The sequence below is a fragment of the Panthera pardus genome, unplaced genomic scaffold (genome assembly GCF_024362965.1).
Source record: "Panthera pardus isolate Hobbes unplaced genomic scaffold, ASM2436296v1 HiC_scaffold_8, whole genome shotgun sequence".
In the NCBI taxonomy this organism is placed as follows: Eukaryota; Metazoa; Chordata; class Mammalia; order Carnivora; family Felidae; genus Panthera; species Panthera pardus.
Window position 1 is genome coordinate 7,975,513 of NW_026527013.1, and position 14,578 is coordinate 7,990,090.

General features: G+C 50.7%; 1 protein-coding gene across 1 annotated transcript; it reads right to left on the bottom strand.

Annotated features, from left to right (window-relative positions):
- Positions 1–455: 455 nt before the first annotated feature.
- ICAM3 (intercellular adhesion molecule 3) lies at positions 456–8,243 on the bottom strand. Its single transcript, XM_019427756.2, has 8 exons — positions 8,102–8,243; positions 7,885–7,976; positions 7,026–7,292; positions 2,410–2,715; positions 1,784–2,071; positions 1,186–1,440; positions 823–1,071; positions 456–737 (listed from the first exon to the last, which is right to left on the bottom strand). The coding sequence occupies exons 2-8, from the start codon at positions 7,964–7,966 to the stop codon at positions 544–546; spliced, it is 1,641 nt and encodes a 546-aa protein (XP_019283301.2). The 5' UTR covers positions 7,967–7,976; positions 8,102–8,243; the 3' UTR covers positions 456–543.
- Positions 8,244–14,578: the final 6,335 nt, after the last annotated feature.

Below are 14,578 nucleotides of genomic sequence, written 5' to 3' on the forward strand. Positions count from 1 at the left end.
CCGTGAGTTCGAGCCCCGCGTTGGGCTCTGTGCTGACAGCACAGAGCCTGGAGCCTGCTTCGGATTCTGTGTCTCCTTCTCTCTCTGCCCCTCCCCTGTTCATGCTCTGTCTCTCTCTGTCTCAAAAATAAATGTAAAAAATTAAAAGAAATTTGGGGTGCCTGCATGGCTTAGTCGGTTGAGCATCCGACTTCGGCCTAGGTCATGATCTTGCAATTTGCAGTTTGTGAGTTCGAGCCCCATGTCAGGCTCTGTGCTGACAGCTCGGAGCCTGGAGCCTGCTTCCGATTCTGTTGTCTCCCTCTCTGCTCCTCCCCTATTCACGCTCTGTCTCTCTCTGTCTCTCAAAAATATATAAATGTTAAAAAAAAAAAAAAGATTAAAAAAAAAGTCACTCAAAGGACGCAAAGCACAGTGGGTGAGCTCCTTAGCGCAAGTGGAATCAAGCAACAGACTCCGGATTTTCAGGGCTTTATTGGTGTGGAACCCGGGATACAGCCAAACCCCTATCGTCGCTGGTCCAGCATCCCCCAGGTTCGAAGCTCAGGACGGCCCCTCCCCCACAGCCTCCTCGGGCTTCCTAGACGTCAGGGGCAACCAAGTGCTCCCCTGGTTCACTTGGTAAATGTCACTCCTCTTCTGCAACCCGAAGACGTACACTAAGGCCGCAGTGGTAGTCACCAACCCCAGGGTCACTAACACCACCATGACGATGGTGACAGCATGGGCATTCCGACCTATGCAGAGAAGCAAGGAGTATAAACACACGCACTCTCCCCGCGTGGGTTGCCCATCTGGATCCGAAACCCCGTTTTGGCTCACCCTGAACGTTCATCACCACGGTCACAGTGTATGTGCCTCGAGAGCTGACCGCCCGGCAGGAGTAGGTACCACTATAGTTTAACATGACGGTAAATGGAATCCCGACGGGCACCTCATTCCAGGAGCCTTCCTGAAAACAGTGCAACTCGGGGTCCGGATTGCCCTGGGCCTGGCACCGCAGGACATTGGTGGTTCTGTCTTTCCACGTCAAGCGCTGGGGACATTTGGCTTGGTCAATCTTGGGACCGTCTATGAAACGGTCAAATGATTAGACATACTGGAGTCACAGCGTGGCAAGGAAGAGTAATGTCTTCCCACCAAACAAGGGGAGCAAGGGTTTAAAGGTCAGAGTGACCTACTCACACAGAACACGCAACTGGACGCTCCTGTTCCTGTGTAAGATCTCCCTGTCCACCTCGAGCGTGGCATTGCAGGAGAAGTTGCGCCTGTCATCCCTCTCGGTGGCGATTAGCTGAAGCTGGGCAGGCTGGCCAGGGGCCGCAGCCGGAACTCCCTCCAACGTAACCTGGACTCGGGCTCCGGCCGCGCAAGTCACAGTCACTTCGGTCCCCTCGGAGGCGCTGGACTCACTCAGGTTTAGGATGGGCCCCCAGAAGCCTAAAAGCGGGGCCTTGCCCTGGAGTTTACTGACCACCCACCTCACATCGGATCCCCGCCCTCCATAACACCTGTTTCGTCTCGAGGTATCAGGCCATGCCTTTCTGCCACTCTGCGGGTCCCCAGCGCCTACCCACCCCCCCCCCCGCCCCCATCCAACTTGGGACACTTGGGCTATACCCTTAGTTACTTAGACCCCGCCCACACTACAACCCCTCCCACTCTGGAGACTCAGGCCCCACCTCTCCAGTCTAGTCTTCGTCATCTGTGCGGCGCCACTCGGCTACCGAGGCCGCGCCCCTTGTCCCGCCTGTCGAGCCGTCTTGGCTCCGCCCCCTCTTACTGTAGATGGTCAAGTTCTCCCGGGCCTCCCGGCTGTCGCTCCCCAATGTCAGGTTGCAGACAATCTCCCGAGCGCCCTCCTGCTCCGCGCTCGCTGTGACTGTAGCTGTGGCCGTGATCGTATCCCCATGGCTCTCGACAGCAGGATTCAGCATCTGGTTCCCCAGCGCCAGTTGGACTTGGGCCTCGGAGGCCGGGAACAGCCGGTCCAAGGTGCAGTTCACGGACCACGTCGTTCCCACCTCCAAGAGCCGGGGGACAACGAGGTGTGGGGGGGTCACGGGCAGGGCTGCGGAGAAGGGCAGGCGTGAGCAGGGGGAGGTCTCCCAGAACCGTGAAAGGGTCTCCCCTTACCCCATGACTCGTTCAGTGCCCCCAACCACGGTCCTTTCCCAGAATACCTTGCGGCCTGGCTCACCCCCTACCCAGAATACACCCACAGAGCCTTCTCGTAGGCTACCGCGGCCGCGAGTCTCCCAACGGAAGCTGTGCACGGTCCAGTAGCCAAGGGCATGCCTTCCCAGAACCCGTTGAGGTCCAGTCCACTCCGTTTTCCAAACCCTCCCGGCCAGGGCGCTTCTACTCTGGCTTAGCTCATAACCCACCGTCCGCAGTCCCTTCCCTCACCGAAAGTTCGGAGCTGCCTGGGGGCCGAGCTGTTCTGGAACAGACCCAGCCCTCGGGACCGCAAGTCCAGTTCCGTGCGGCACGAGAAATTGGCGAGGTGGTCGTCTCTGCCCGCCAGCACCGTGACCGTGGCCTCGGCGGGCTCCCCGACGGCCGGCTGCCGGCTCAGCTCCTCCTCCCCGCGGAGCAGCACCACCGTGAGGTTGGTCCGGGGCGCCCCGCCGGCCACCTGGCAGCGCAGGGTGAGGTTTTCGCCCACGGGCTGCCAGCGGGGCAGGGGGGCCAACTCCACGCGCTCCGGGAACCCTGGGGTAGGGTTGGGGGTGGGGGAGAATTGCACTTAGCAGCCAGCCCTGCAACTCCCACCCCAGAGAGCAGAGAGGGGGCTGAGGGTGCCCCAGTGCAGAATTGAAATTTTGAATAAACCTGGAGAGCTTACTTAGTATGTGCCTGCAGAAGTGTTTGCTATTGTCATTTAGCATCATGATTATTATTTCCTGTTTCGTGGGACACCTTGCCAGGCACTGAAATAAAGTCAGATTTTCTGTTCCGGAGAAATTCACAGTTAAGGGAAGGGAAAAAAAAAAGAAGGAAGGAAGGGGACCAACTTATGACCACATACAACATTATTAGTACTCATAAAAGTTCCTGTTTATTTAGAGTTTTCCTTAGACTTTCCAATTTAAAAAAAATTTAAGTTTATTTATTTTGACAGAGAACAGAGCACATGAGCGGGGGAGGGGCAGAGAGAGAGAGGGAGAGAGAGAGAGAACCCTCAAGCAGGCTTTGCGTGCAGTCAGCACAGAGCGTGCTGTGGGGCTTGAACTCCCAGACTGTGAGATCATGACCTGAGCCCAAGTCAAGAGCCAACACTTAACTGACTGAGCCACCCAGCCGCCCCTCCTATTCCAAATGCCATCCACCTTCATTCACAGGCAACCAAGTGAAATCTTCTCTATTATTCTTCTCCTTTACAGATGGAGAAACTGAGGCCCAGAGAGGCGAAGGTGAGATGGCCTATCCAAGGACACATAGCCAGAAAGGGGCCCGGCTGGGTTTAGAAGGTGAGACTCCCAACTCCAGACCCGTGTATTCACCTGCCTCCTTTTTTTTTTTATAATGTTTATTGATTTTTGAAGTGGGGGGCAGATGGAGAGTCCAAAGCTGACAGCAGACAGCCCAGTGCAGGGTTCGACTCATGTACTGAACCATGAGATCATGACCTGAGCTGAAGTCCAGACGCTTAACCGACTGAGCCAGGTGCCCAGTCACCTGCCTCCTTGATGTCACATCTAGGGACTCCCATGGCTACTCCCAGCTTCTGGCCTGGATTCTGGCCTTGGCCTCTCCCAGAGCCTGGCCCAGCCGCCCCCCCCCCCCGCCCCCCAATCCATCTGAGGCTCTCCAGGCTCTTACCAGGGCAGCCTCTCAGGATGCTCTGACACAGTCACGAGGGACTCAACACTCCCAGGCTGGGTCCTCTCCCCGCCGCAACCGCAGTGTCCCTCTGAGGCACAAGTACCGAACCCTGGGCCTCCTTCGGGAAACATCTCATACCCTCAACGATTTGAGCCCGGATCTCAGCTATCACAGAGGCCCGTGCACTGGCTGCCATGAAAAATATTTCACATCTTACTACAGGGAAGTATAGCTTTTCAAAAGTTCCATGACACCATTTCACTTTTATGAAAGACGTGCGTTAGTACGAACGGAAAGAAATCTGGAGTATTTCCGCTTTTAAGAAAAATGGCTGGGAATGCAAGCTGGTGCAGCCACTCTGGAAAACAGTCTGGAGGCTCCTCAAAAAACTAAAAATAGAACTATCCTATGACCCAGCAATTGCACTACTAGGCATTTATCCACCGGATACAGGTGTGCTGTTTTGAAGGGGCACATGCACCCCCATGTTTATAGCAGCACTATCAACAATAGCCAACGTATGGAAAGAGCCCGAATGGCCATCGATGGATGAATGGATAAAGATGTGAGACACACACACGCACACACACACACACACACACACACACACACACACAATGGAGTATTACTTGGCAATCAAAAAGAATAAAATCTTGCCATTTGCAACTACGTGGATGGAACTGGAGGGTATTATGCTAAGTGAAATTAGTCAGTCAGAGAAAGACAAATATCATATGACTTCACTCCTATGAGGACTTTAAGAGACAAGACAAAACAGATGAACATAAGGGAAAGGAAACAAAAATAATATAAAAACCGGGAGGGGGACAAAACAGAAGAGACTCATAAATATGGAGAACAAACTGAGGGTGACTGGAGGGGTTGTGGGAGGGTGGGTGGGCTAAATGGGTAAGGGGCGCTGAGGAATCTACTCCCGAAGTCATTGTTGCACTCTATGCTAACTAACTTGGATGTAAATTTTAAAAAATAAAAAATAAAATTTAAAAAAATGGCAAAAAACGAAAATAGCATGCAGCTATACAGAGAGCAGTTATACAGAGAGCAGGCACCCTGCACGGGGAGGGTGGTGCCACCAGGCTCCCTTCCCGGGATTACACTCAGCATCTCAGCCGCAAGTCCCCAGGGCTCTGATCTGTGTCTGTGAGCATCAGTGCTTTATCTCCATTTATTTTGTGCATCTGTTAGCAGGATGTGTCCTAAGGTCTCAGGAAAGACTAGGAGGGGCGCCTGGGTGGCTCAGTCAGTTAAGCGTCGGAGTCTTGATTTTGGCTCAGGTCATGATCTCATGGTTTGTTGAGTTCAAGCCCCGCACTTACAGCATGGAGCCTGCTTGAGATCCTCTCTCTCCCTCTCTGTCTCTCTCTGCCCCTCCTCTGGGAGCATGCGCTCTCTCTCAAAATAAAGTAATAAGCTAAAAAAAAAAAAAAAGCCTAGGAGAGGTTATTTTTGGGGTCTGGGAATGCTCAACATTCTTTCAATATAAATTAATTGGTTTTTCACTTTCTATCATTTTGACTTATAAAAAGTTTCATAGAAATGCTTTACTTTTGGACAGTAGGAGAAACCTTTATTTACGATTTTAGAATATTTAACAAAGAGGCCCCCACTGGGGCACCACTGGTCAGAGATGATGACAGGCCAGCAAATGCCAGGAATGCTCGGGAACTCGGGGTTGGGGTGCGGTGGGCTAGCCGCAGCATGGAGCATACGCCAATTTCTACAGTGTAAACACTGCCTCGATGGCCGCTTTTAAGCTACCCAATGCGACACAGGGCTGGGAAAAGGTGAGTACAGTCGGCTCCGGTGAGCCAGGGCCTACAGGCTCCCGCAGAGCCCTGGACAGAGGCATCTGAAACACACACAAATGTACGCCCTCTACAGAAATGCGGACACAAAGATATGAATGCGCCGACATGTACTGACACAGACATCCACGGCCACTCACACACGGACACACACTTTGACATAGAAAACACGCTTACACAGATATACACACAGGTGTGGATACTGACGTACACAGACCTGTACATTCACATTCACACTCAGAGACACACACACAGACACGCGTGTGCACTCACACAGACACACAGAGATGATGACACACATACATACGCTCACAGACACGCACGCAGGTACACAAAACGGATACTGGCCCACAGCAGGAGCCTACACATGGTCACACGCACACACTACGCGTATCTAGGAAAGCTTCACAAAACGGTAGGTTCCATGAGTGTCCGTACTCTATTTTCTCGTCTACTGTATTCTTTTAAGTGCAGAGGGATTCTGGCAGGAACCATAAGAAACAGGGGACTCCCGGGTGGCCCAGTCGATTAAGCATCCGACTTCAGCTCAGGTCACGATCTCACGCGATTCATGAGTTTGAGCCCCGTATTGGGCTCTGTGCTGACAGCTCAGAGCCTGGAGCCTGCTTCATGTGTCCTCCCTCTCTCTGCCCCCTCCCCACTGGTTCTCGCTCTCTCTCAAAATAAATAAATAAACATTAAAAAAAAGAGAGAGAAAGAAACTGGTAACAGTGGGGTCTGGGAAGGAAGACTCATCTGTTAGGAACAAGGGCTCGAGGGCCAGACTACCCACTTCTCCAGGCTATGAACCCTGACAAGCAACTTTACCCCGTTGAGGCTTAAATTCCTCATCTGTGAAATGGGGCTCCTAAGTGTACCTCCCCCACCTGGGAGACTTCTTAAAGACTGAATGAACCCCTAGTGTCCACACTTAAAACAGTGACCACTCGCAGCCAGCACAAGGCAATGGAGGTTTAACACACACCTTTTTATACTTTTGGATTTTGGAACCACATGCATGAATGATTAACTGCCGTGAAAATAAAAGTAATACATAAAAGACATGAGGTATCATTTAAGAATCCTTGTTGGGACGCAAGTTGATTTCACAGCTGCTGCCCTGGCATATGGTTGAGATGTAACTCTCTGTCTCTGTCTCTGTCCGTCTGTCCGTCTGTCTGTCTGTCTGTCTCTCTCTCTCACACACACACACACACACACACACACACACACACACATTCAAGTCCAAGCTCTGGGTCAGAGCCCTCGTTCCTTTCTGGAGATTCAGGGTTCCCTGCTCCCCCGCACCACTGGCCATGTACCCCCACTACTGCCCAAGGCCAGTGCCACCTCCAAGGCACAATCACTCACGGTATACTGTGATGTCAGAGGAGGCCGTCATCTGGAAGCCATCGCAGAAGCCGGAGCAGAGGACCTGGCTGTCACTGGTCACACTGCTGAGCTGGAAGGCTGCCCAGCCCAGGCCATTGCCCACTGGCTTCTTGGGTAGGGATGTCTCCAGGGTGATGAGTTTGGGATTGGGGCAATCCGTGCTGCAGTTTACCAAGAAGGACCCTCCTGCAGGCAGCACGGGGTTCTGGGGCTCCACCCTCAGTGGGAACTTCTGCCCCTGGGCACCTGTGGGAACAGAGGGACACTGCTGCTTGTTCCAGTGCCTCAATCTACCCTTCTGCAGGCCCCACCTTTTCACATTCACCATCATGAAGTACCTTCATGGTACTTCAGTCCGGTGGGGAAGACGGATGATTGATCAGGAACTGGGGAAGCCTCCGAGGCAGGCTAGGGGAGCCCCTGATCCAGACTGTAGGAGGAAGCATGTCAGGGAAAGCTTCCTGGAGGAGGGGACAAATCAGAAGGGAAAGTAAGAACTGGTTATCTGAGTGAAAGGGAAGTGATCCTGGCAGAGGGAAAAGGAGAGACAGAGGTCCAGGGAGGGACTGTGTGTGTGTGTGTGTGTGTGTGTCTGTCTGTCTGTCTGTGTGTGTGTGTGTTGGGTCAGGAGACAAGTCACAGGCAGGAGAGCCCTGAAGCCTGAGTTAAGGAAACCATAACTTTCTATTGAGGCCAGTGATGAGCCCCCTGTCAGGTGGGAGTTTAAGGAAGTGTTGCGGCAGCCAGGGCAGCAGGATGTGGAAAGCTTTGCTCTCTCCATTCCCCCACCCTCCCCTGATCCCCCAACTCCAGCCCTCCCCAGGCTGACTTGCCTCACCTGGGGGCAGCAGACAGCAGACCAGGAGCAGGGAGATAAGTGTGGTCCTGCAGGCCCCCCACAGCAGCCCCGAAGGTGACATCGTGGCCAGCCTGCAGGAGGAAGTTGCCTTAATGAGGTGCAAGGCAGTGGGGAGCAGGCGGGGCACCCCGGGGGACGGAAGCACAGCCACAGTGGTTACAATTACAGAAGTCCAGGGGCTGCTCTTTGCCCCGACCTGGGGAAGGGCAGAGGGGATGTTCTGTGGCCCAGAGGGTCCAGAGTGGGGGACCTAGCGACGACGTGGAGGGTGCTGCTGGGTCGTGGAAGGGGCAGACCTGACTTCACATCGCTGGCCTCTAAATGCACTGACAGGAAATGCTAACGCAGTCGGCTTCCTTTGTTCTCAGCACAAGGAAGACACCTCCTTCCTGATGAACTTGGGTGAAGGGGGGTGTCCTGTTCCCAGAGAGGAAGTTAACACGGGATCTCCTGACAGACATTGTCCTTGAGGTGATAAGGTGGGATTTCAAGCTGACAGTGGGGGGGACTTCTAGGCAGGGTCTAAAAGCGCAGTGGGAGATCTCAACATTCCTTGTGGGGGCGAATAAGAGATTTGGGGGTGACAGTTGAGGGACCCCTGAGATGAGGGAAGATGTGAAAATGAACAGAGCCTACATGTATTGGGCCCTTGTGACTGGCTGTGTGTTGACTGAGTGGCTACTGGGGGGGCCCTTTACCTCTGAAGATCTTCGAGGACCCCCCCCTTCCCCGTGGGTCATGCTGAGGCCGGGTGTTTGGGGTACAGCCGAGTCTGGAGCCTCCATCTGTTGAGGATGCTACTTGTAACTGGTCCTCACCCCTGTCCTCTGCCCCCCCGCCCACCCCTCCGGGCAGCCGGTTTCTCCACCCAAGAGAAGGGACTGGGGGTCAGGTGGACCCTAAGACTTCCATCTACTCCGTCTCCCCAGCTTCTGACCTTCCTCTCGCGCCTCCGAAGCTCCAGAGAGGGACCTGGCCGGGGTCCTTGACGGCACCCAGCTCCCATGCCCTCTCCCCGTCCTGAGGCCACGCCCCCTCCTCTCTCAGCCGAAGCACCTTCCCCCTCCAGTCGGGTCTCCCCCCAGTCCGTTTCCCACAAAGTCCCGCGAGATCCCCTAAAACCAAAATCAAAAGTATTTGTAAATAATACTGGTATCGCCCACTTTTCTGAAGTTCCGTTACGCCACTTCACGTTTACGAAAGACCTGCGTTAGTACCTGTTTTTGTGGAACCGAAAGAAATCTGAAAACGATTTGCCCTTTTATGAGAAAAGATGAAAAGCGAAAATAGTACTCGGCATTGGTTTTGCAGTGGACGTCGCAGAGGCAGGGAGAGGGACACCGCCAAGCCCCGTCCCGGGGATTACGCGCAGCATCTCAGCCCCCAGCCCCCGGGGCTCTGACCTGTGTCTCTGAGCATCCGTACTTTATCTTGATTTACTTTGTGCATCCGTTAGTAGGATGTGCCCTAAGGTCTCAGAAAAAACGAAGAGAGGTTATTCTTCAGGTCTGGGAACGCTAACAATTTTTTTCCTGTATAAATTAATGAGCAGTATTTCCTCTCTTTAAGCCATTTTGGCTCACAAAAGGTTTCATGGGAACGCTTTACTTTTGTATGGCGTGAGAAACCTGTGTATCCGAAAAGGGATGATACCCAGATTACAGAAATTCCTGGAAGTTATAGAGGAAATTAACAGGGGATCTCCAGACACTCTCCTTGAGGTGACAAGGTGGGATTTCAATGCAACATTTAAAGAGGACAATGCAGACACTACTAGGCAGGGTCTAAAGACCTTCACCTGAGAGGTCAGTATTCTTGGGGGCGGGGGGGGGGAATAAAAGAGAATAACTCAACAACAACAAAAAAGCAATTAAAAATGGGCAGAGCACTTGAATAGACATTTCTTTTAATTTTTTTTTTTTTTTTTTTTTTTTTTTTTTTTTTTTTTTTAATTTTAGAGATACGGTGCTTGGATGGCTTGGTTGAGCATCTGACTCTTGGTTTCGGCTCAGGTCATGATCTCACAGTTCATGGGTTCGAGCCCCATATCAGGCTCCACTCTGACGGTGCCCCTGAGCCTGCTTGAGATTCTCTCTCTCTCTCTCTCTCTCTCTCAAAATAAATAAATAAACCTTAAAAAAACAAATTGGAGAGAGAGAGAGCGAGCACAAGTGGGGGAGAGAGGCAGAGGGAGAGAGAGGACCTTAAGTAGGCTGCAAGCCCAGCATGGAGCCTGGTGCAGGGCTGGATCCCATGACCCTGGGAACATGACCTGAGTCAGAATCAAGAGTCTGGCTCAACTGCCTGAGCCGCCCAGGCGCCCCTAGGCATTTCTTCAAAGAGGCGATATAAATGGTCCCTAAACATATAAAAAGATGCCCAAGCTCCCTAGCCATTAGGGAAATGCAAATCAAAACCAGAATGAAAGTGAGGCGCCAGGGTGTCTCGGTTGGTCGGTTGGTCGGTTAAGTGTCTGATTTCGGCTCAGGTCATGATCTCACTATTCATGAGTTCGAGCCCCGCATCGGGCTCTGTGCTAACAGCTCAGAGCCTGGAGCCTGCTTCGGATTCTGTGTCTCCCTCTCTCTCTCTGCCCCTCCCCCACTTGTACTCTGTCTCTGTCTCTCTCAAAAATAAACAAACATTAAAAAAAAAAAAACCAGAATGAGAAAGCACTTCACACCTATTAGGATGGCTACTGTAGGAAAAAGAAAATAACCCATAGAAAGCAGTAAGTGTTAACAAGGATGTGAAGGAGCTAGAATCCTCATACATGGCTGGTGGGAATGTAAAATGGGGCAGCCACTGTGGAAAGCAGGCCGCTCCTCAAAAAGTTAAATGTAGCATTATAAGCGGTGCCTGGGTGGCTCAGTGGGTTAAGCGTCTGACTTTGGCTCAGGTCACGATCTCGCGGTCCGTGAGTTCGAGCCCCGTGTCGGGCTCTGGGCTGACGGCTCAGAGCCTGGAGCCTGCTTTGGATTCTGTGTCTCCCTCTCTCTCTGCCCCTCCCCTGCTCATGCTCTCTCTCTCTCTCTGTGTCTCTGTTTCTCTGTCTCTGTTTCTCCCTCTCTCTCAACTAAATAAACATGTGGAAAAAGACGTAGCATTATAAAACAAACAAACATAGAATTATACAATGCCGCAATTCCACTCCTAGGTATGTATCCAAAAGGGACTCAAACAGATATGTGGACACCAAGGTTCACAGCAGCATCATTCACAAAAGACAGAAACCACCTAAGTGTCCACGAGCAGACGAAGGGGTGAACGAAACATGATGTATAAATACGGTGAAATATTATTCAGCCCTAAAAGGAAAAGAAGAACCCATCAGACACGTTACAACATGGATGAGCCTTGAAAACATTAGGCCAAGTGAACCAAGCCGGGACCAAAAGGACACATAGTGCACTTAGATATGAGGTCCCTAGAATAGGCAACTAGTGGAGAAAGTAGAGTGTGGTGGCCGCCAGGGGCCGAGGGGGAGCGGGATGTGGCATCAGTGTTTAATGGGGACAGTTTGGGAAGATGAAAAAGTGCTGTACATTGTGCTGGTGATGACACATCTACTTATTTTGATTTGTGTCTAAATCATGAGATGGGTTGATGGATGGCAGGAATGGATAGATAGATACAGGGTGGCCAAGTAATATCTAGCAATCTAGGTAATTGTGGATCCTAGGGGTAATCACTGTGTTATTCTTCTGACTTCTAGGTGTGTGCGATTTTTCAGAAAAAAAAACGTTGGAAAATAAAGACTGGATCCTTGATGGATCTGAGTGGCTGCTTAAGTCACAAAAGGAGGGACAAGCTGGTTTTGAGTTCCTCCTGTCGAGAGGGCACAATGCCCCCTGTGGAAGTCTTGCCAGGAAATGGAAATTGAGAGGCGCCTGGATGGCCAAAGCATCCGACTTTGGCTCAGGGTATGATCTCACGGTTTGTGAGTTCAAGCCCCACATGGGGCTCTGTGCTGGCAGCTTGGAGCCTGGAGCCTGGTTCAGATTCTGCGTCTCCCTCTCTCTCTGCCCCTCCCTGGCTCGTGCTCTGTCTCTGTCTCTCTCTCTCTCAAAAATAAATACTAAACATAACTTTTTTTGAAAAATAAAAAAAAAAAAAAAAAAGAAAGAAAGAAATGGAAATTGAGCCTGGGCATTGGTTGGTCAAAGGGAGAACAGAGGAACATATTAAACTACACAAGGGTGACATCAGACTTCTATTAAGCCTACAGGACGAACAATCCAGTTTTTTTAAGTTTTTAATGTTTTTTTAAATTATTATTTATTTTTGAGAGAGAGAGAGAGAGAGAGAGAGAGAGCAAGAGTGGGGAGGGGGGTGGAGAGAGATACACACAGAATCTGAAGCAGGTTCCAGGCCCTGAGCTGTCAGCACAGCGCCCAAAGCAGAGCTCGAATCCACAAACCCTGAGATCATGACCTAAGCCGAAGTCAGACATTTAACCAACTGAGCCACACAGGCGCCCCTCAAATATGTTGCAAGGGGCAAAAAAAGGAACCCAGAACTTAAAGGAAGCTGCCCTCAATCCAGTGCGGTATGTGGGCCTTGTTTGCACTTTTATTTGAGCCAGTAAATATTTAAGAAACAATTAGGGGGGCACCTGGGTGGCTCAGTCGGTTGTGTCCAACTTCGGCTCGGGTCATGATCTCACAGTTCATGAGTTCAAGCCCCACGGCGGGCTCTGTGCTGACAGTTCAGAGCCTGGAGCCTGCTTCAGATTCTGTGTCTCCCTCTCTCTCTGCCCCTTCTTGGCTTGCACTCTGTCTCTCTCTCTCTCTCAAAAATGAATACACGTTAAAAAAAATTGTAATCTAAATACTCACAGGCTACACAATGATATTGAAGAATTATCGTTAAACTTTTTAGGTGTGATAATGATTGCAGTTATTGTTTGTGGTTCGATCTTTTCAAGATACGTATGGAAGTTTTTACAGGGAAAATGATGTCTGGGATTTGCTGCAAAATTCTCCAGTGGCAGGGAAACGGATGGGGGTAGAGCTCAAACATGTTCGGCAGTGGATACTGGAAACTGCTCATGTTGGCGCTTAAGTTCAGGTTTGTTTGTTACCTTATTCTTCCCTATTTTGCATGTGCTTTAAACTGTCCATAATACAACTTAAAAAAATTTTTTTTAAATATTTTTATTTGAGACAGAGAGAGACAGAACATGAGTGGGGGGTGGGGGCAGAGAGAGAGGGAGACACAGAATCCGAAGCAGGTTCCAGGCTCCGAGCCGTCAGCACAGAGCCCGACGCGGGGCTCGAACCCACAAACCGTGCGATCGTGACTTGAGTCGAAGTCGGACACTTAACTGACCGAGCCGCCCAGGCACCCAACTTTTTTTTTTTTTTTTTTAAATAAGTAGCCACACAAGAATAAGCAAGATAATTTTGGAAAGCGACTGCCCTATCAAATATCAAAATATATTCTAGTGGCAACGTCTTTTACCAGGTGGCCCACTACCAGGCTCGGTCCTGCAAGCAGCTATTCCCATTGAGAATTTTGCTACAGATACCCTTGAACCTGGGTAAGGCGATGGAGCAGGTGGCTACTACTACTGCAAGGATCAGAAGTGACCAATGACCCCCAGAAGGGAACAAATGCTAACATTTCAATGATGAGCCACAACACAGCCATAAACTAGAACAAGGAAATCCTGTAGGCCTGGGTATGTGGAACCTTCCCGAAGACCTCTAGCAGGTAGGGGAAAAAAAAGAGTTCTGCATAGTAGTAGCATTTTTTTTGGAGGGGTTGCCTGGGTGACTCAGTTGGTAAAGCATCCAACTTTGGCTCAGGTCATGATCTCGCGGTTCGTGGGTTCGAGCCCCGCGTCGGGCTCTGTGCTGACGGCTCAGAGCCTGGAGCCTGCTTCGGATTCTGGGTCTCCCTCTCTCTCTGCCCCTCCCCCACTCATGCGCGCGCTCTCTCTTTCAAAAATAAATAAACATTTAAAAAAAAAAGAAGAACAAGAAGAAGTGAATCGATAGGGGCACCTGGGTGGCTCAGTCAGTTAAGCATCTGATTTCAGCCCAGGTCATGATCTCACGGTTCGTGAGTTTGAGTCCGCATTGGGTTCTGTGCTGACAGCTCAGAGCCTGGAGCCTGCTTTGGATTCTGTGTCTCCCTCTCTCTCAAAAATAAACAAACATAAAAAAAAATTTTTTTAAAAAGAAAGAAACATTAAAAAAAAATGTTTTTTAAGTAGGCTCCACACCTATCGTGGGGCTTGAACTCACAACCCTGAGATTGAGAGTCACATATTCTATCTATCGAGCCAGCCAGGCACTCGACGTTACGATTTTTCCAAAAGATGCCAAAGCATAGTATGTGTACAGATTTCCTTGTATCTGGACGAAGGGTCTCCGGAAGCAGAAAGAGGAAACCAGATGACATTAGTTGCCTTCAGAGAGACGACAGCAGTGGCTAACAGAGACATTTCACTGCTGATTTCAATATTACCTGCTCCCCCCCCCCCCCCCCCCGCCAGCCTTACAACTATAATGCAAATTTAGTATGCAAGCTGTTATCAAAAGCAGATCTCAACACACGAGTATGGAGTATGGAATTATCTGGAAAAGGGGAGATGCCACGCACAAGTCTTGAGAAATCAAATGAGAAAGAAAAATATTACACAACCTTTCACAGTGTGGTTACACAT